Below are 22,297 nucleotides of genomic sequence, written 5' to 3'. Positions count from 1 at the left end.
TTCAGTATTTTAAGGGGAAGTATAATGACTTATGGTGCTTCTGTTCAGGAAAGGAGGCTATTGGACCTTTTTAGGAGAAAGGTAGGATGTATTCCTAGACTCTACAGATACAGTATATCCAAATATGCACTTTAAAAAAGTATCTTGCTTAAAACACCAAGGTATGCCTGTAGTTACAGTATTGACATTCTGCAAACAGAAGTGAACATGGAAACAGCATCAAATCTRGATATCCTCTCTGAATGCTTCTGTTTTGTTCCCTTCAGGTTAAATGTGTAATGATCTTTGAACAAGTGGATATACAAACTCGCTAAAGATGTCTGTTCAAAGCCAACACAGTGCCAATATTATTAACCCTCCTCCACCAGAATACATAAATAACAAAAGAAGTGGATGTCAAACAAACCAGCTTCAGTACTTACAGAGGGTGGTCATGAGAGCCATGTGGAGACACAACTTTTCCTGGCCGTTTCACCAACCTGTAGATGCAGCAGCACTGAATCTTCCTGTAAGAACTATTTTGGAATTGGAGTATTAATATATAAATTATTTACAGGACTTATGAATTAATGCTAAACAGGTTTTTTTCTGATGCAACAGATTATGGAAGACTATTTTTGTTATTGAACTGCTGTTATTAATCCAAGTCTCCAAGAAAATTATTTTCTTTCTAGAGAAATGYTCCATTTCTGCCCATTTGTTTTCTGATCTGAGACTAGTAAATCCGTATTTTTAAGGGATGATAAAAATAATGCTTAAACATGCCTTTTAGAGTTTCTGTATGTTGGTGTTCTGTCTTGTCTTCTGGTTTAAACATATTTACGTTTTGCATATGGTAAGTATTTTCTTTTGCCTTTGAGTTTTTGATTTTTAATATTAAACAGCCTTAATGTCATATACTTTGATGGAAAAGCAGATCTGATTGACCCTGCAGTAAGCAGGCAAATTTTGATCCATCTTGTTGCAGAGAAATCATTACACCTGTAGCACTTGCTAATTTCAAATCATTTTGCTCTGAAGTTTCTAGAGGAAATAAATGTCCCTGCTAAAATAGGGAAATAAAAAAAGATATGGTTCTCATCATACCATGGAACATTTTTCCACWAAATAGAAGATATAATGCTTAAATTCTTGTTCTGTACTGCTGTGTGTGTGGTTTTTTTATGTTACAACTCAATTGTAACAAAGTACATGACTATAATGTCTTGTGACACATAATTTTAATTCCGGTTTTTTAGACTCCAGTTTTAGATGTTTTTTCAATCAAATGAAAACATAGGTTATTGGCACAATGGTATTTTAAATTACTTGGAAGATACTGCTCTTGGTAGATAAATAGAAAGGTGTTAAATAAAACTGTGATACATTTCTTTTGATTATTTTCTTTTTTCCACCTCCACCAGCTTAAGTATTGATATTTCTTTCAAATTTTCAAGACTAATTCTACAAAMTCACTATTTCTGTTTCATAGCAGACAAAAGCTTTTATCCATGGCTGTTTCTTGTGACAAACTCATTTGGTCAGTTTGTACAAAAGCACAGTCAAAGTGACTATCTTTTTGTGTCTTTTCTTACCCTTTTTCCTTCTTGCACAGAGCTGTCAGTTAAGGTTAATATTAAGGGGTATTCCATCASAGTTGTGGCAACATTTGCAGCTGGCCTTAGGCCCGTTCTGCCTCTCTGGATTTCTAAGGCAGCCACTTGACTTCTAAGAGTATGTGTTCAGCCATTGCAGAGTAACAAGCAAATGTCTGGCTCCATGGCAAGGACAATGAAAGTATTTGCCTCTCTTGCATTTCTCCTCCAAATGTTAGAAGGTGCAGAATGGACAATACTTAATTATTAATTGCTTTTTTTGTTTCGGTACATTAAATAGCCTACACTCTGATGTATTCAGCTTTTCTATTTCACCAACACAGATTGTTAGGATAGCTTTAGAACACTCTAGAAGTAGTAGTAACTTTGTGCAAAATGCATATGTGAACTTARTGGGGATGTTTCCATTCCAATTTCTTAAATCATCAGGGAAACAGCCTCATGATCTCACTCACAAGGTTTTAGCCACGCTATTAAAATAATGATAATAGTTCTCATTCCAGCTGCAATGTTCACTAGACCAACACTAAGAGGAGAGCCAATGTAGCCAAAGATAAAGTATTTGGACAGTAATTGTGAAAATTTGGCAGCTTCTTTTTGTTAGYGACTGAGACTTTGTTGAAGTTTGCCTTTGGCTTCTTTTTCCTCTGTTCTGCAAACTGGAGTGCTACTTGGTGCAAATGGCTTTGAGATAACAAATGAGAAGTGCATACACTTGTCATAAGTACAACTGCCAATGCAGCTCTGGAGCCTATTAAAATAAATATTCTTTGGGACTTTAAATGGTATTGTTACATGGAAGAAGGAGGAAATATAAGGTGAAGAGTTCTTGAACACTTACTTTTTTGGTAYGTATGACTGTAGGGGAATGTTTTCCTTTAAATAAAACAGTGCTTCTAACACAAAGCAATTCTCCTCTTTTGAAATTTAGTTTTCATAACTGAGTCAGAATTTTTGTGTCCTAATTTTAAGATACCTGTTTGGTGATTTATTCTTTCAATATCACAGGATTATTATACTATCATAAAGAAACCTATGGACTTAGGTACCATAAAAAAGCGTCTGGAACACAATTACTACACAAAAGCTGCAGAATGCATTGAAGACTTTAAAACTATGTTTTGGAACTGCTACATGTATAACAAGGTATGTGAACCATCCACTCTTACCAGTAACTGATTCTGTTGAATGATACAAACAAGTCTAAAACAAGCGCATGGTTATTAGAACATGCAGTAYGTTAGTCAACATTTTCATAATTTTTTTGAAATTATTTTCTCTGAAATGTGGGGAAGCTTTTTTGCTAGGATTGACTGAGGACATGTAAGTGAAGTCTAGCTTGCTGCTCCAACAACTGAGTGCAGAGTCTTTTCTGCACAAGGACACCACATCCAAAATCTCTGGGGTTCAGCCACAGAGCTCATGAATAAGAAGCACCATGTAACTGCTGCACAAGCTTAAGGCTAGCAAACCTGAGCCATGCTCTGTTTCTTCAACAAGTTGAACCTAATGAAGTGTTAGCATCTCCCTATGCTTGGCTATTTGTTGGCTGTGTCCTAGTATCTTTGAGCTACAACAGCYTCTTCAGAATACAGGAGTAAATGAAGGAGTTGCAGATCTGCCCCCAYTGGCCTTTGCTGTAGAAGTAAGCAGATGTAAAGGAGGATGTTTCAATGGCAAAGTAATTTGCTTTAAAGTGAGTTGCAGGGGTGAGGATGGCAATGATTTCTAGACACTTCTGTTACTGGTGTTTTTTTTTCACTTTGTTGGGGGAGGATTCTTTAGTCTGGTTGTTGTATGAGATAGCTCCCATTACTGCAGCCTCTGCTTTATGCATGTTACTGATCATATTTTGCAGCCAGGTGATGACATTGTGTTTATGGCTGAAGAAYTAGAAAAAGTGTTTATGCAGAAAATAGCCCATATGCCACCAGAAGAAAGACTAGTGAATCTCAATAAAGGGAAGAGAAAAGGAAAGAAGACAGAAGGTAAGGCCTGTATTATATGCTGAATTTGTTATATATTATGCAARCAAAACCGGAAACGGGGAATCCTCTCTGTCACAACTCAACCTTGGAATAGTTTGAGTGTTCTCTACTCTTTCCAGAACAATCAGACAAATAACAATACTGCTATAAGTCTTTAGAAGATTTTTTAATTATTATTTAAAGATTTTTTGTTTGTTTTTTTTAGAAAAGGGAACTGACTTCCAATTCAGAGTCACACTGCTCAGCATTGCGTTATATCAACTAATAGGGGTGAATATCTGTGGGAGCTAAACAGAGTAACAGCTGAAAAAGACATGAGTAATCTGACCAGCCAAACCAAATATAGAAAAGCATTGGTCTAAACTGTTCACAGATCTCCGTGGTAGAGACCTGTAGTATTGCCAAGCAATATATACTGGTATTAACTATGCTTAGGAAACATAAGCCTTCATGATGCAGTGTGCACCCTTCGCTGCTTGGTCTTTATGTGTTTGTAGAAAACAACTTRTTTCTTTCCTTGGCAAGAACATTTTTATAATGTACAGGCTTTAGTATGATGCCTCTTTAATCTTTGGTCTGAAGCTAATCCACACCTTCTTGAAGCCAAATAATGTGTAACTTGGCACGATGTTCTAGCTGAAGCACTAATGGTGCTGAGTAGAGGATACCAATRCTGCTGTAAGTAACAAACGCTCTTGTTTGCACTTGTTGATGCCATTCGTGTATATGGTTACGTTAAGAACTGGTCAATTTGACCATGAAAGAAATTAACTGCAACATTTAAGACCTAACTTTTAAAATGTCCTGTATTAAAATAACCAGAAACACCCCAGCCCAACCCTGGGACTTCAAATGAACAAAGAACAAATGAGCTACAAGCTGAAAGCAGTGAGCAGCCTCCAGTGATGACTCAAGAGCGACAGCAGGTTACGTTGGCTCCTTTGTCTGCAGCTCAGCTGGCTGCTTTAATGCCAGCTGCAGTCTCTATTAAAAAAGTAAGTTTCCTCAAATAACTTTCAGAAAGAAAGATGCTGAAATTGCTCCTTCAGGCACTGATGACAAAACCTTAGGAGCCATGCTTATTGCCATATCTTTTTGAAACTTCTATTGTAATAGAAGTTAGCAAAATATCTCTATTAAATCTTCTACRTCTCTGCTGAATAACTGGGCCAGTACTAATTCTAGAAACCAAACAGAAATTGGGATGATTGCTTGGCACATCCTTTCTTATAAATGTGGTTTTAAAAATGTTGCTCTCAAAGAAACGTAATTAATTTCAAGATAATAATTCTTGAAGTGCATTACTGAATACGCTTCTGCAGGCTTCACCTTGAGCAGAATGGTTTTAATACCAAAATAGAGCTTTTTCTAGGTTATATTTAATAACTTCTCATGTTTTTTATGTAAATCAAATACTTGACTCTCTAAAAATTAGCATGTTTGCTTAAACCTTGTGTGTAGCCGGGAAGGTGTTTGTGGCCCACAAAAGCAAATTCTTGTTTACTTCAATCTGAATCTTATGTAAACATCTGAAAAAAAATTCCTTTATAAACTAAGTTTTGGTTTTGCTCTTCCAATAAGGAATAGGTACTTTTGCCAGGCTCTCCTATAGTGTATATTTACATTTTATTCATGTAGTCTGAACACTGATGACAAAGCACACATTATATGGCTTCCAAACCAAATACTACCCAAGTTAAAGAAAAACAGAGATAAGCCTTGTACATAAGGCCCTCAACCAAGTCTAAAATGAATTGCAGTAGTTTTTTCCCCTTCCTGTGGCTGTCAGCTTGAAGGTGATTTCATAACCTACCAATTTTCTGTAATCTTCACAAATGGCTAAAATCTGACCACAGCCTGACTTGCAGTACATCTCCTTCTTTCCTTTACATCTAAGACTGAGCTCGGAGTGCTGATCTTGTAATACCTTGTAGGTTTTTAGTCTAAGTTTGTGGGATTGCTGCATTCTGCTCTGACTTCAATAGCTGTAAAAGTTTGGAGACTTTTTTGGRCTATACACACATAAAAGAATAATCCAAAACTGACCATTCTCTTACTGTTCTGGATGCCTGCATATTTTTTTCTTTTCTTAGGCAAAAAAAGGGGTGAAAAGGAAGGCTGACACTACAACTCCTACTACTTCAATAGGCACAGCAAGTGGTGAATCTTCAGCAATATTTAATGAAAGRAAAGCCATTAAAGCATGTGGGGGTGAAAATGAATGTGTGGTAACAAATAAGCTTTCGAAGAGATCCTTTTCAGATTCTCAACAGCCACSTGGAATTAGTAAAAAGATTCAGTTGTCAGAAAAACTAAAACACTGTAATGCAATACTCAAAGAAATGTTTTCAAAGAAACACGCAGCGTATGCGTGGCCTTTCYTAAAACCTGTAGATACGGCATCTTTCTACACTGGGGAGAACCAAGCCATTGCCAAATGTCCTACCAACCTAGGAACCATTAAAGTAAGTATGTTTCAGGGGAATTTAGACTATTTGTATAATTACAAGGTTTTAAATGTGTTACCTGAAAGGTGTCATGAAAGCTGCTTCTCCTTTGAAAGACACAACAGGCCTAGAAAGCAGATACATTTATATCTCTAAAACTTAGCCAAGGTCACTGAAGTAAGTCTAAGTCTCATYGTGACTAAACACATAGTGGCCAATCTACCTAACTGCTGACCAAACTAATACAAGTGGCAAGGGAATTATATTCTCCATGAAGCCCTTCCAAGCTGTCTGTACACACAGYGCTGTTGTTAATGTCCTATAAAACAACATGCAATTCTGTCAACTTCTGCTTTTCCCTCAATCTCAGTATTCTTGGTCAAATGCCCTAGAACTTCTCACTGGCTGTTAATAGGATACATTTCAATGTTTTAGTGGAAAGCAGCCATTCTAGATGGAGGTATGTGGACAGTGCTCTGTGAACACTGAATGCATTTGTATGAAGTTCAGGTATTTAGCYCAGTTAAGCTCCGCTTTTTGGGGAATGTTCAATTTTAATAGTTTACTGAATTATCTTGAAAGCTGACTTGCACAATATAAAGGTTATTTCCCAATTTCTAGTTCAYTACTTTGACTCCAGCTATTATGGAATGAACTTTGTGTAAATACCATGCTTAGAATCAAAAACATGTGCTGAGTTCAGAACAAAATAAAACCACCCAAACATTGTCATCTTCACCAAATGCTGAAACTAGTAGTACAAAGTCCTTCCAGCAATTACATCTATTTAAAAGAGGGTAAAAAATCTTTTACTTTGTTAAAGAGACAATGTTGAAATGAGARACAGGTATTTCCATAATGGTTTTTATAATATTTACTGTCTTGATAGAAGCTGAACCTGAATATATATGTTTAAATTCTTGTTCCTTTTTTTTTCTGATAGTTCATGGTGATGCTCTCTACTAAATGTGCTGTAATTTTCTTTTTCTCYAGAAGAAAATGGATAACTTTGAATATAGTGACATACAAGAATTTGCTACAGATGTTAGATTAATGTTCATGAGCTGCTACAAACATAATTCTCCAGATCATGAAATAGTTGCTATGGCAAGGAAACTTCAGGTGAGTTACCTTTTAAGTCAGACTTGAAAAAGAATAGATCATCTCACGCACTGATGTAGAATCTACTAATGCAACTATTGTGATGCTGTGTAGTTCTACAAGTAGTAGCTTCATAATGCTTTTAGAAATCTGAAAAATATGCTGTTCCCAAACCTAACTCTTCAGGATGTTTTTGAAATGCACTTYGCTAAAATTCCTGATGAACCTGTTGCAAGTGATCATCTGCCACAGCCTGTGAGAGAAATGACAGAAGCTTATTCTAGTGAAAGCAGTAATGATAACACATCTGAAGAAAAATCATCTGAAGACTCTGAAGAGGAGAGAAAAGTGCACCTTGAAAAGCTTCAGGAGCAAGTAAGCATTAGTACTTTATGTGTGTGACTAAAGATCTCTCTGACAATGCCACTTTCAAATGTCTATTCCACAGCTTAGTAAAAAAGATCAGTTTTTAAAATATCTTAGTCACTTGTATTTCTAATACAGAATTATTTTCCCATCTGGAAGCACGGCCAAATAGTGCCTCAACAAACACTACATGGTTTTAGTATTCTACTACTCTTGCCTACCCCTTCTTTAGAGGAGTCTCAAACTTTTTAAAAAATAAAACTGTTTTCTTGTGGTATGAGTCTCCAAATATTCACATGTAGCTTAGTGGCATAGTCTTCTGCCAGGGGCATTTCTTTCATATGGTTGAAAAGCATTGTTCCTACCCTCAGTCTCTTTTGAACCACACAATAGCAAGTCATTAAGTTCTACTTCAGAAAGCTCAGTATGAGAGAGAAGGGACCTCATGCAAGCCAGTGAAGCAAAATYATGCTTCATAATAACAGTGGGTTGGGCATTGCTTCTGCATGAATGTAACTTTTTTAACCCATTGCTGTTGTTTTTATAAACTCTGGGGCAAATTAGCATTTGTTCTGCTAATCAAATGAGGGACAGTTTTCAGCCTTGTTAGATTAGCATCACCAATGTATAAATGTAGGCAGAAGGACAAATCCAAGTGTTCAAGTCAGCCTTTGCAGCAGTGAGGTATGGCAGTGTATCTGATTTCTAATGTCATCATCTGACTGTCTTATGCTTCCTGAGGTTTAAACAAAGTTAAGCACTTCTCCTGAATTCTTAGTGTGTCCTGACTAGCCATTTTATAYTGCAAAATAAGATGCATGACTGTAGTCCCACTTGCCTAATTCAGCAATGCTGTAGAAATGTAACCTAATAAGCATATATGTGTATCTTAAATGCTTAAAATTAAAGAAAAGTTACTGGAAACCCCTAGAGTGATTTTTTTTTTTTTTTTTTTGTGCAAATCCAAGAGTTCATGTCCCCAAGGGTAATTATTTAACTGAACCATTGTGACTATTGCCTTGCAAAATTAGAATTATTTTAACCTTGAATTTTTTTGGGGGGGGTGGGGCGTGGTTTTCTTGAGAGAATGCTAGAAGCCACATGCTGTTAGAAATGTCTGCATAAAATGAATAGGAGAATCTGTGACTAAGCTACAATACAGTAAAACCTTTGGAAAATAAATCTAATTTGAAAAGCAAACATCCTATTAATAYCCACTCAGCTGCCACAAATTTCCTGTGGTTTTTAGGACCAGTTTATTGTTCCTTCTATAATGCCCACAGTTATCAACATTTTGAGGGGKTTTTTTTTGGTTTGTTTTTGTTTTCGATAGCTTAAAGCTCTTCACCAGCAGTTGTGGGCTTTGACCAAAGCATGCTTATCAAGACCAGAAAAGAAAAAAGGGAAGGCTAAAAGCGAGAAAAGAAAGAACAAGGAAAAAGCTGAAATAAAAAGCTTGATTCAAAAGAAAAAAAATCTGAAATACATGAAGAAATCCAAGAAAAAGCTGTCTTTAAACATGTAAGTGTGGGGAACTTGTGTGGGTGTCAAATTATTTTAAACTGCTGTTACTGCAGTATACTTTTTTCTGCAGTCAATCAAAGAAAACCATGCAGCAGGTCTTGTTGGCACATAAGTCAGAAGATGAAGATGGTGCCAAACCTATGAATTATGATGAAAAACGACAGTTGAGTTTGGACATAAATAAACTCCCTGGAGATAAGCTTGGGAAAGTAGTCCATATAATACAGTCAAGAGAACCTGCACTGAGGAACTCCAACCCTGATGAGATAGAAATAGACTTTGAAACTTTAAATGCTTCAACACTCAGAGAACTAGAGAAATATGTAGCAACCTGCTTGAGGAAGAAACAAAGAAAGCAGGGTATGTATCATAAATTATTTTTTTAAAGCTCACTAGATTTGCTTTCTGGTTTGCTTTCATGTTAACTTGTTTCATATGCAGCTAAAAAACCAACGAAGTCAAAAGAAGAACTTAATTCTGAGAGGAAACAAGAGCTAGAGAAGAGACTGCAGGATGTCAATGGTCAACTAAACACAAAGAAGGAGAGCTTCAAGAGTAATGTGGCTTTTACTCATTTGTAATRGAAAGTGGGCTTCCCTTGGGCTTCAGTGCTGTTAGGCAGTTGGGGACTTTCTCCTCAGAATAGCTGGGGTCTTAAGCTTCCCACTGCTAGTCTTAAGATTCTTTCTATGCTGAGTGAGTTGGAGTCACAGCAGCAAATTTGTCCAGTTACCTGTCCTGTCTAAAGCAGCTTCCTTGTTCCTGTACCTAATACTTTATTACAGCTAAAGATGGTAACAGCTTCCGAAATTGAGGGACACTGAACAACTCCCTCATGCTAACATATGAAAACGTGGTGGGGAGTGTGGAGGGTCACACAGTCTATTTGCAGTTCACTTTCTGTGGCTTGGAGATGCAAGAATAACCAATTCTGGTCACCCTTGTTAGCTGGCAATGTCACTAATGCTGTCATGCTAACAAAACTTGTGTATCAGTGGCAGGTGTTATCTTAGACTTAAGGATGCCTCCTAGGGGAATCAATTCAGGTTTTTCAGGCAATAATGCATTTCAAGATCAAAGCCAGAAATTCAGTGCATACTTGAGCTGCACACTTACTGATGGTTCTCATCAGGGGCTGAGAATGGATCAATGCAGTTAAATGCTACTATTAGAGGTCAARCTGTTCCTCATTACAATAGTGAGTGCTATTATTGCCCTCCACTGGATATCTACTTAGCTCATATGTAAAACCAGTTAGTTGAAATGACAGAAGCAGTTCTATCAGCATTAGCTCAGTCAAGTCTTCTTGTCTGGAAAAAGAGCCCAAGACTTGAAAATTCCCAACAAAGAAAAGCTTAAAGAAGCAGCTGAAATCAATTATGAAGTACATGTTGTGAGGAGAGGRAAGAAGCTGACTAGGAATTCTTTACAACTGGCATCTGGCTTGTTTACAAGAGCTAAATCTGGCACTTAACAGACTTGTGTCCAGGGAAGCAGGTATCCATGTAACTTCTCATTTTCAAAGCTTCCATCAGAGCAAAAACTTTGAAAAAGGTTTGACTGCAAAACCATTATAAGCTGAGTTAAATCAACCCTGCAGATGCAAAATAGTCAGATGGTGGGGAGGTGGCAAAAARTGGCAATTTGCGAGTACACATGGCTAAGGAAAGAAGAGCTGGCTGTAGATAAAGAGTTCTGCACACAAGTTTGGCAGCAGCAATAAGTACAGAAAAAGGCTCTTAACAGCAGGAAAACTTAYGGGAGAAAACTGCTTGAATTGTGTTTTAAGACAGTTCAGTTTTAATCTATAAATTATATCTATCAGAATAGTAAATTGTGTGACATAGCTTATCCTTGAACATTTTATTCAACTGGCTTGCTGCTGGCAAATCCCACTCATCTCCTTTCTTGAGGAAAGATGCTAAATGGACAGTGGACAAAGAAGTAAGATGAATTCTTATATGGGAGAATAGGCCTAACAAGGTTGATCCTAGTCTTGTATATAAAGAATGCTATATTGCAGGTTGTTCTGAATTTTCTTTTTCTCCTGCAGTTGAAAACAATGCTGAGTCAAGTACTGGGCCAAGCAGACTGAGCGACAGCACCACCTCTTCAGATTCTGGCAGCAGCACTAGCAGTGATTCTAGCTCCTCAGATAGCAGTGACTCTGAATCAGGTTAGAGATTATTTTAGCATTTGTTTAGGTAAAATACCTTATCTCTGTTAGCATCTACTGTTYTACTTGCTTAGCAAGGATTTTAGTTATCTTTGGTTTGGTTTGCTCCATTGTGAAGGMTCAATCCCAATGCTATGAAATTAATGCCTTAATACTGAGATTCAAGGTAAAATAAAACAAAGCCCAAGAATTAAACAACCAAACCCCACTATATTCATTCAACTTATCAGTGAAAATCTTTAGGGACCAAAATAAGCTAGTAAAAGGTTTGTGTATSCAGCCTGGGCACTTGACTATTGGGCTTTCGCTTACTCTTGTAGCTTTGATTCCTTTCTGAAAATGTGATTCACTTTGTTTTCATCTTCTGGTCTGCAGCATGTAGGATGAGCTGAGCAACAAAATGCCTACAGCATTAACTGTAGAGCCAAAATACACCCTGGTACTTAAGTGGTTTCAAGCTTGTTTGAAGGATATTATAGAGCCACAGCATCAGAACATTGAATGATGTTTCTCTGTGCACAGAACTCTCTTTAGTTTTCTAGGAYAGAACAGAACTGCCAAACTGGAGGTCTACAGTGTAGATCTCCATATGAGGTATAAGGTGAGATGAATGCTCAACCGTCTGCAATGTGGGGAAGCAAACACAGTAAATCAATGGCAATGAAAACCTTGATCCTGCAGGAGTCTTTGTGGTCTCTTTTTATATCTGGGTGAAGAGCTCTAAACACATCAAGCTCAAGTCCAAGTATTCAAGAAAAGAATGTTCCTTTCACTGTGAGGTTTGACTCTAGGTACAACTGCAACTCACACCTTGTATGTGTGAATAATGAAACATATGTGAATGACTGATTTGGTTTTTTTCCATCCCCCTCTTTCTGCCCACCTCACGGTATTTACGGTTACAGAAACCTGTTCAAAACAGACTGGAGCCAGGCAGAACTGTCCAGCTTCTGTGGAAAAGTCTAAGGTAAACCTGGCTGGAACGGATGTAATATTTTTGCCCTAAACAAATGATAACATTATTACACAATTAACTTGTGAAATATAGTTATTTTTTTARCATACAATGGTGCTAGAAATGATGCAACTTTATCAGGAAATAATGAATATGCCTTGAATGCTATTTGTTCTGTAGGACTGATTGATATGAAGATGTCATATGAGCTGTTTGTTAAAAGTAGTTTATGCATCTGTATAGAATAGRTGTACTGGGAGAACTTCTGAGGCTTTTAACTTCTATAATTATTGAGATGATTATGGGTTTGATGAAGAAGGGCAGAATATTCCACAAACCCCACCCACCCCCCAAAAAGGCAAATACTCTCCAAATCGATCTAGGAATACAGAATTGACATAACAAACAGTGCAAGCCCCACTTATTTTTTTTTTTTTTTAGTCTAGAATTAACCTCACTTCTACACCTGAAAATAAATAAATTGTACAATATGCCACTTATTTTCAGGATACTTTAATATCACATATTGGTATGGCATTATTAGAACCAACAGCAGTTTTATCTGGAAATAATTGTTAATGCCTCTTAGATCTAATTTTTCTATTCCTGTATTATACAGTGGGTGTCATTTCTTGTCAAGTTTAGCTGCCTTTAACAATTTCCCTTGAAGCTACCAGAGACAGAGACCTTGAATTTCAAAGCAAAATCACAGCAAAACCTTCATTCCTCTTGCAATAGACTTGTTTTCCCTTAAAGTACAGGAAACTAGGCTGCAAATTTATTATTCAGCTGTTCCTTCTGCATCTTCATGAGCAAAGACTCAGGGAAGGAATTATGCAACACCTTTTTTTTTTTTTTTCTTGAGAACTGCAACCTCTGCAGTGACAGAATGACAGTAATAAACTTGAGAAAACAGGATCCAGGAAATGAGCTTCAGCTTGGTCAGTTATAAGAGCCCCTTACTGATCTTCTGAGTAACAACAAACATCATACTCGAAATCCACACATTACATTTTGTTCTCAGGGGTTTTCTGTACTTGTCAGACAAAGACAGTGAGTGTACTTTATCTCATGGCTTTTTGTGATCTACACTCTTAGAAAATGATGGATTAGTGTAACAATACAAGGAGTACTGAAGCTGAAAAACAGTGGAATTGGGTAGTGGTGGGAAAAGAGGATCAAATTGCTATTAAAAAAAATTGGCTTTATTAACTATTCCAAGCTCTCTATAGAGAATGCCACATTTTTTTACAGAGGACATCCTGCAATGCTGTTCTGCAAGCACAGCCCTCCTCTCTTACTAGTAGCTTGCAAAATCATGGATCATCTGAACTGCAGCAGCAACCTCCCAATGTACTTCAAATGCTTCAGTGTAGATCACTTAATCYATCTGAACAAAATGCCCCGGCTCTCTCAGGTAATACTTTTATGGATGTATTTGACTGCTGAGGAACGAAGGGGTGTCAGGATCCTTGTATTGCCCAACAAGCTTATCTTGAGTTTTGGAGGTGATCAAGTAAATAACTGAAAAAGCTCTTGCAGAGTATGGATTACAAAGAGCATGATGCAAATTRAAGCATGGCAGCACTGAGAATTGGCTAAGGATTTCAGATTCCTGGGGCACTTGTGTTGGGGTAGAGTAGTATTARAACAGGAGGTGCTCATGCTTCCTTGCAATGAGATGGAAAAGGATACTTTAATGAACTTGGAGTTAGAGGAATTGTTGAATGCCTTAAGGCAGGAATTAGATGCTTAAACCTATCCTCATTACCCAAGTTAATATCTGAAATGCTTATTAACTGAATGTAAGGCTTGGTGCCATAGGTCCTCTGAATTTGTTGTTGTCTAGACACCTCAAATACATGAAGTTGCTTAGGCATTTGATTGAAGGAGCTATTCTTTTCCCTTCCTTCTTTCAAAAAGTCTAATAATGTCAGACATTGCTGAGATTTTGGTAGAAGACAGCAYGAACTGGTAGCTCATTAACTGAGAAATCAATTAAAAACTAATTAAAAATAGGTCTCTTAAATCATGTGGCTAGAATGCATATCTTCATACTGAGTTAGTCCACCGATCTAAACAGTGACCTAATTTTGAGATGTAGGACTGCATATTGCATGATAGGAGAAAARTCATACCCTACTTCTTTCTCAGGTATAATCTCAGCTGTGCCTGCTCTGCACAATGCTCCAGACCAGCAAACTCCTCAGAGTACTCCAAAGACAAATCAGTCTTCTGTCTCCCACTCCAGAAATGCTGCTCCAGAGGTGAATATGTGCTGTTCTTCATCAATGAATTAATTTCTAACACCATCCTTAAAGCATCTTCTTACCCTTTAAATAAGATGTAATATAATACTTCAGGCTTGAATTTGGTATGATGAAGGCCATTTAAGATTTACAACAAAAGTTTTCTTAAATACCATTAACAAAGTGATTCTTTAACAGGGTATTGCCTATTGGCAGCARCACAAAAGGAAGGTTTGGCTGATCAAGTTTATAGCATGCTATAAAGCTTGTTTTATTTCTTTTCAGGGATACAGCTTGAACTTAAGTAACCCTTGCACACTTACAGGTTAAAAGTCCACCCTATAAACCAACAGCTATACAAAAGAGGCAGATTATAGTATGTGTTTTGGTTTTCTGCAAATACTAGTTTCACAAACTCAGCAACACTGAGGCTCTAGAGGCTATACTGGAAAGTGTGTTGCTTTTCATAMCTTTTCCTAAAGCTATGGGAACTGGGGGTTTCAGGGTCTAGATGAGGTGGTAAAATATTTAGCCACTGTTGATTTCTCTCTTAATATGTTTTTGGAGAGCATCCTTGTTAGAAGGGCCTCTGTGGAACAAAGGAAGTTAATGATGTTACTGCAGCAAAATCACTTCCATCCTATAATGTTTAATAATCTTTCTGAATGTTCTTGAAAATTTAGTTGCTTTAATCAGGCTGTAATAACTTTCTTTTTGGCAATGGATAGAAACTACCTCTTGAATCTATGAGCACAAGAATGTGTCCTGCAAGTAAGGATGAAGAGYAGCTCACTTGTTCCTACTGGTGTCCATTGTCCAAGGTAGCAGGTAGTGCAAATTATGACTCAAGTTTGTGCAGCACTATCCTCAGTTCATACAGATTACCAGACAGSGTAATCTTGCACAGAGAAAAAACACCACTGAACTGAAGATCACAGCTACCCTGTACCCTGATCCACAACCTAGAGCGGATCAAGCAGCAACTGGCTTTAAGACAGCTTTCTTCTGCTGTACAATGTAAAGGGTTAAAGATCTCGTATCAGTTTCTCAAGCTCTACCCACTCCATCACTTGGGATTGCTGAGCAGTGCATATTCTAAATCTGAAGTCTTGATGTAYAAACTTGCTTTAGTTACCATAATATGAAAGAAATCTATTTCTTCCCTGGTGTCAACAGAAGCTAGAGCTGCAAGAATTTGCTGCTCTAAGCTTCTAAACCTTTAATCCTGATGCTCTATAATAAGAATCCTCATGTGCCARGCACAAATATTATGAGAATATTTTTAAGTCTAGTGTCTCTCCATACTTCATACCATTTTCCAGGTTCMCAGTGCTAACTGGAGTAAACAAGCTGAGCAAACAAGACATCTAGACAAATCAAATAAACTTCAAAACAAGACCAGCATGAGAACTGCTGATTCAATAACCATAAGTCAAGAACAAAGTATGTAATGTCATAATAAAAACTGTAACCATTATCAGGGGTGCAAAGTTAAAAAAGTATATGAACCTGGTTTAAAGAAATATAATAGTGAAATACTTGTAYGTTAATCAGTTTGCAGAATAATGGTGGGTGTGCAGTTTTCCCTTGTTTTTTCTTTTTGATTTGCTGCTTTAAAAAAAAAGTGAAATTAAATAGCTGGTTCTTGTTCTGTGTTAAAATAAGTAAAGCAAATTACTGTTTGATTTAAGAATTTAACTTTGTGAATTTAGTACTAGGGATAAGTAACCCAGTCTTCCATGAAGTCTGAGAATTGGTGCTTCAATCTGTTGAGCTTTTCTGGCCTTTAAAATGTCGTCTGCTGAAGCTTCATGGAGCTCTTTTCCCAGGGCACTTTGTGTGTGTGTTTTGAGTTATTATCTTTGGCTCTTGGTGACAAGGATCTGACAGTAAATCAATGTCAAAGATACTTTCACTATGGAATAAACTTGCAATTATTACAAGAACACTGGTGCTTCCAGAGTTGCATTTTATACCTTATATATTCCAAAGTAAAGAACTGACTAAGCATCCATGCTCTCTGTGTCCAGTGTTACCAGTCACAATTGTTTTGGTCTCCTTTGCTCCTTGCCCTCTAAACCAYTTTGATAGGGAGGGAAAAAGCTTCTGAAAACTTGATGAAGGCAGAGCCTGTTCACTGCTGAACTCTTTTATTTTTRCCAAAGGATAATGCTAATAAGTTGCAGTGTATTAGAGCAATTYTAAAATGGGAGATTTAATTCTCCATGATGTTCTCTTCAGTTTAGGGTCTTAACACACCAAGCCTTACCCTCCTTTGCTTAGACTGACAGCAGCTCCAACTGGTTCATGGCTTCAGCTAATACTTCACTTATTCATTTTCACTTATAAAGTTCTGAGGACTTTCTGAAAATCCCTTTTATGACCAACTGGATGAGGGTTTGATGCTTCAAAATTCTGGATTCAGACATTGAAAAACTTACCCTTTGCATAATAAAATGAAGTCCACATGTTACATGAAGTTTCTTATTAAGCATTTACTTAAATACTGGAACATCTCAAACTACAGTAGAAGATTGCTGCTGAATGAGATAAAATGTGTTGTTTGTCTCTGGTTTGAAACTATTTGGGGTTTTTTCCTCATCAAATAATAAAGAAGTAACAATATAGAGTATTTGTACAGCTGTAGACTCTTGGAAATATGAGGACTAGCTCTTTTAAAAAAAAAAAAGTGAATAGGGGTGCTTTAGCTGAGAATGAGTTTGCATGATCARTCAGGTACCCTTAGAGATGGAATCAAAAGGAAAGAGGGCTAGGTGGGAAGAGGAGGAAGTAAGAGGCAAAATGCTGTGTTGGGGCTTTCTGACCAAACATTTTGAGCATTTATGGGGACCTCTCCTAGAATTAACCAGGAGTTATTTTCTCATCTATAGTTGAGCTAACACTGGTTTTCCCTGCCCAAAAGTGGAGAGAAGTGGTCCAGTTCAACTTAAGCTTAGGAAATGTTTGGGAGAATTTCTGTCATTCTGAACCAAATAATAAACTGCAGTGTAAGTTTTAAAGTCAATTCCTTGAATGACTAAAGTTTTATCATTTAAATTAGAGAAAAACTAGTCCATAAAATCAACATGATTCGAAAGGGTTGTTTTTTTTTTTTATTCTTCCATCAGGTCTTAGTACACCCGATGATAAATGTAATGATAAAAACATACTAGAGCCATTGTCTGAACTTCTTCCAAGGAAAGTAAGTGTTGCTCAAGTTCTATTTGAGAAGAGGCTGAGTCTACTTACTAGGATGAATAACTCCCTGACCTGGGATCTTCTTTTGAAATCTATTATTTTTTAATTAGAATCTTTAGTGTACAATRGACCTTGGGCATTGTTATAATCTGTACAGCTTTATCTCATTTTTGAGATAAAATGAGATMTCTATGGACTCTCTTCATTTCAGAAGGTAAAGTGTACAAGATAAGTTTATATATAGATACCTGCCCATATTGTCATACTAAAACATGGCTTGTTTCATCTGGTTTTAATATTTAAACAAGGAACTCGTATTCCTTTATCTAGTTCTAATATCCAAGTTATTAGTGAGCTTTCCCCTGCTGATCCAGTAATAAAATTAGGAGTAGTGAGGAATATAGTATTAGTGCTGTTGGAAAACCTGTTCTGAAATAAGACAAAGTGTTTTAAGGATTAAAGGTATTTCTGGCAGTTAAGCAAAATATTTCCTAGCATACAGTAAGTTGTCTAAAATKAAAGGATTGAGACATTTTCTTATCTACTAAATTCTTGTAATCAGCTATTTGAAAACTTTAAATAAAAATTACTATTAACAGATCATGTCAACCTCTGGACCTAAGAAGTTTTCTGTGTATCAGCTGTTGAACTAAAATGTTTCTAGGATTTTTCTTTAGGCACTTAGCTTTCAGAAAGCTATTAACTAACATATTGAATTCAATTCCAAAAGTACCTATTTCCTTCATAAGTACATGCTTCTACTAGAAGCAGGATTTCTCAAGAATGCTGGTTTTATTCTGTTTTATGCTGTGAAGGAAATGCCACGGGGGAACAAACAAAACCCACAAGCCTAACATGAAAGTATTGTTATGTAAGGATTTTGTAGAGATTGGATGGATGTTCTCTGTATTAAAACCTTGTCAATGCACTCTACATAAACTCAGCCTTGTGAATTCATGTTTTCTGAAATAAAAAGTGGAGAGGTAGACTTAAATAGTAAGAATAGCTATAAAAGCTAATGATTGTTGGCATATTGCCAAAGACTCTCAAAATTGATAAGAAAGCMTATCAAAGTCTGCTCAGATTGCTGCATTTGCACTAATATCCTGCCAAAGGAAGGAGATTTTTGTTGTAGGTATTTCCAAATAGACACAGTCGAACAACCTTGTGTTAATGTAAGAATTAAGCAGGTAAGGGATRTCAGTAGTTGCAGAGCATTTTTTCCTCTTCTGTGTTTTCCTTTTTCTAATAACTTCAGGATGCAGAATTTAGGACTATAGATTCCTGGGCAAGTCTGTGTAAAACAATGAAGCTTCCAGCTCCAATAAAAGCATCTGCTGAGAGCTTCAAACAGTTCAGGGATGCAGTATTAAAGAGRAGTGGGCAAGAGCAGGAGTTAAAAAGGCCTCTGGTACAAGCYGAGAGGGAGCTGCAAAATCTTCCACAAGAAAACCAAAGGTTGGTAACCAGATATGTTTAAGTATTATTCTGTTTTTTTCTTGTATGGTACTGGGTGGCTTATCCAGGAGCAAGTGTTTTGAATTAGGTGATGGCCACATGTCAGGTGAAGGTGAGGAGCATCCCTSTCCGGAAGGGAAATTACTATGAAAGGATGTGAAAGGGAGCCACAGTTTAAGTGCTAGACAGTAATTTAAATGATTTGCAGAGTTCTATCAGGTTGTTATGGAAAAAAAAAGGACTTTTATCCTATACTGATCTTGTCCTGTCTTTAAAGGGGCCATGACAGCACAGGATTGGATGCCATGGCAGTGACAGACTGTGAGCTTGAAAAAGAAACACCTGAGAGCAAACTGCCCCAAGCTCAACAACATATTCTTGATCAGGACCGTAACTTGGCTAGAAAAATGGAACAAGAACGCAGGAGGAAAGAAGCAGTAAGTTATTGACTCTTGCTACCTGTTTTTTTTTTCCATTTTACTAGAGACTAAACAAGTATTAGGTCATGTCCTTATTTTGAAGGATCTGCATGATTGAAAACAACAGAAGAGTTAATCCAGAAAATGAAATAGGAAACTTAAAGTATGTCTTCAAGTGATGWAATATGAAAACCTATCTGTTTGGTCTTATTACTCCCATAAGCTTAATATAATTGTATGGTAAAATAAAATTTTGAAGAGGAGTCCCTGCCCTCCAAGTAATTTCAAACCTTAAGTCTTGCAAGCTGTCCATCCTATTTAATGTGTTTCATTTCAACAAAAGTGCTAGTCGTACTGTTCTGATGTGAAACACCAAGCCTGAGCCTTTTAAAACTAATTGGTTTTATTGGTTAAAGTAATTAATGTTTTTAATTGCTGCCTTTTTTAGATTAAACATTTTTTTTAAATCCATGGTGTTGTACAATGGAATGTAAGTACTGCAGTGTGAGACCATGCTGGATTCAGATAAATTTGACYGAAGCTTTCATCCTCCAGCTCTTTTCTGAGGGTTTCAACAACATGCATAAGCTTGCCATGACAGAGAAGACATACATTTKTGGGAAGATGCTTTATATGTTTTTTTTCTTAAATCATTAAGTATTTGACCTTCATAGTATTCATTAATGTTTGACTGCTCTGAAAAGACACTTGTTTGCTTTCTTGTAGACAGCTTGGATAATTGATGTGAATCTGCAGAGAGATATTATGGCATCTTTYGAAGAGTATCTTGAATGAAAGCAGTATTTTATATAGAACTTCAAACTACTTCAAATGGCACAGTTTTGTTCTAGTTAGTATCTTGAATGTTAAGAGAAGATAAAGATCTTCTCTAAAATGTTTTGTATTAAAAACTTGTTCATTAATACCTAAAGTGTTACAATATTTTTTTTCATTGCTTGTTTATAATATGTAATCTAGTGTGCTACACAGTGGAATGTAATTGTTCATTTTATCACAGTTTCATCTGTTGTGTATATATGGTATTAAAATATAATTTACTTTGCTTTACTGTGACACACCTGCACAGAATCTGGGCTGTGACAAAAAGATCTCTGTAATAGTGATACTGTCTAAGGGGTGTGTCACATTATTGTAATCATAAAAAAGGCTTCCATGAACACTATAATTTCAGCAGTAAATTTTATGTACTTGCATGTCTTTTAAGGCCCAGATGTGTTTAATGTATTTTCTGCTAACATAACATTTGTCTGAGTGTGCAAGCATGTTTCCTTCATAATTCTGGTTCTTCCCAGTAGGAAATGATCTAAAACAACTGGCCCTAGTTTGAAAGATTTTCTAATTAATGCAAGGTATTATTAATGTTCAACTAATTGTCTGAAGTAGAAACCAGAATGTAAAAACCATATATTCTTGTTGACTATATACAGCTATGGAAAATTAAGAATTGGACTAATAAAACATTGTTTTATGGAATCAATACCAAAACATAATGTGGATTACAGAAACATTGGGTGGAAAGGGTGCCTTTGAGACAATCCTCAAATTCTGCCATTGCTGKAATGGTATTATTTCATTCAATAGCACAAAGAGTGTGTATAACAAATACTCAAATTGGGGTATCAATCCTTGAAATATTCAGGGCTGTCCTGGCCTGGAGGCATGCTCAAGTGGGAGATTTGAGGACTTGGCTAGGACAGGGATTTGGGATGAAAGATGGGTTGTAATGTAAAGTGGTGCTGTTAGAATGTCTGGTTTCACATTCACATCAAAAGTGACCTGCCTTCRTTTGTAATTTATATATTATTAATAGCTATTTGCCCTGCAATAAAATACTGCAGTTCACATCCAGGACTCTCCACGTTGCTGTCACTCAGATACGCTTTCTCTCTGGGTTAATGCAAGATCWGGATCTCTTGCTTTGGAAATAGGAGATTGACAGAAGGAAGTGCAAGAATTCCTTCTCAGCATTCCATCCATTCTCTCTCTGCCCTCTATATGGGCATTGCGGGTATGAGCTGGTGCTTTTGTCCCTTCAAAAACTAATTCCAGCTTCCATGACTCTATGCTGTMATGAGGGCTTAAAGTCACAGTGTCAGTGCTGCTAACACTAATCGGATAAACCCGTTATTTGCAACCTCCAAGTCACTTGGAGAGAATAATCTGTTCCTGTCTCCAGACAGAAGGCTGAATCCAGAGGTAAGGCTTCCAAGTGTGAGTACCAAGCCTCTTAGAACTGTTTTGCCCAAAGCCATGACCACGCTCGAAGAAGCAGGAATACCACTAGTGTAGATGCCCCCTGCAAAYAGCAAGCTACTTAAATAAACTGTTAGTTACCTAGCAGTTAAAAGGTATACTAAGTTCTGTTACATTATTCCTTTACCTTTATCATTTGTGAAAACAGCTGYTTTAATGTGTCACTTGTGTACTTGTGTCTATGCTAGTAGATTGTATCTACATATAAATGAAAGGTAAGACAGTCATTAGCTTTAAGAAGTTCCTCAGTCACTAATAAATGAAATATGGTAAATTTCTTACTAAAAACTATGATTGGTCAGGCTGGAGGCAGAATCAGTGATGTGCAAAGTTGTCCTCTTTTGTCTTTCAGAATAACAGGCTTAGTTGRGTTGACAAAAGATGAGCAGGCAGATGGCACTTTATGGAGGACAAAGCACACTGTCAAAGCAYGTAAGACCATCTGCCCTGGGGTTGGTTTGGCTTGGCACCCATAAGAACAATAATTTAGAGCAGAAGATGAGAAAATCAACATATAAGGAAGACAGAAAAGTAATTGCTGCAGCTC

General features: G+C 36.8%; 1 protein-coding gene across 1 annotated transcript; it reads left to right on the top strand.

Annotated features, from left to right (window-relative positions):
* Positions 1-316: 316 nt before the first annotated feature.
* On the top strand, positions 317-20,323 carry BRDT (bromodomain testis associated). Its single transcript, XM_057373816.1, is given in 20 exon segments — positions 317-508; positions 2,604-2,741; positions 3,454-3,583; positions 4,406-4,578; positions 5,677-6,048; positions 7,024-7,152; positions 7,318-7,506; positions 8,831-9,018; positions 9,092-9,381; positions 9,463-9,576; positions 11,075-11,197; positions 12,103-12,164; positions 13,385-13,402; positions 13,404-13,569; positions 14,307-14,423; positions 15,707-15,844; positions 17,530-17,603; positions 18,858-19,057; positions 19,335-19,494; positions 20,203-20,323. Coding segments are annotated over 20 exon segments (3,042 nt in total). The 3' UTR covers positions 20,272-20,323.
* The last annotated feature ends 1,974 nt before the right edge of the window (positions 20,324-22,297 follow it).

Source organism: Malurus melanocephalus, unplaced genomic scaffold, assembly GCF_030028575.1.
Source record: "Malurus melanocephalus ecotype Western Australia unplaced genomic scaffold, MMel_1.1 scaffold_8, whole genome shotgun sequence".
Classification (NCBI taxonomy): domain Eukaryota; kingdom Metazoa; phylum Chordata; class Aves; order Passeriformes; family Maluridae; genus Malurus; species Malurus melanocephalus.
Note: the sequence above shows the minus strand (reverse complement) of the source record. Positions and strands in the feature narration are given on the sequence as shown.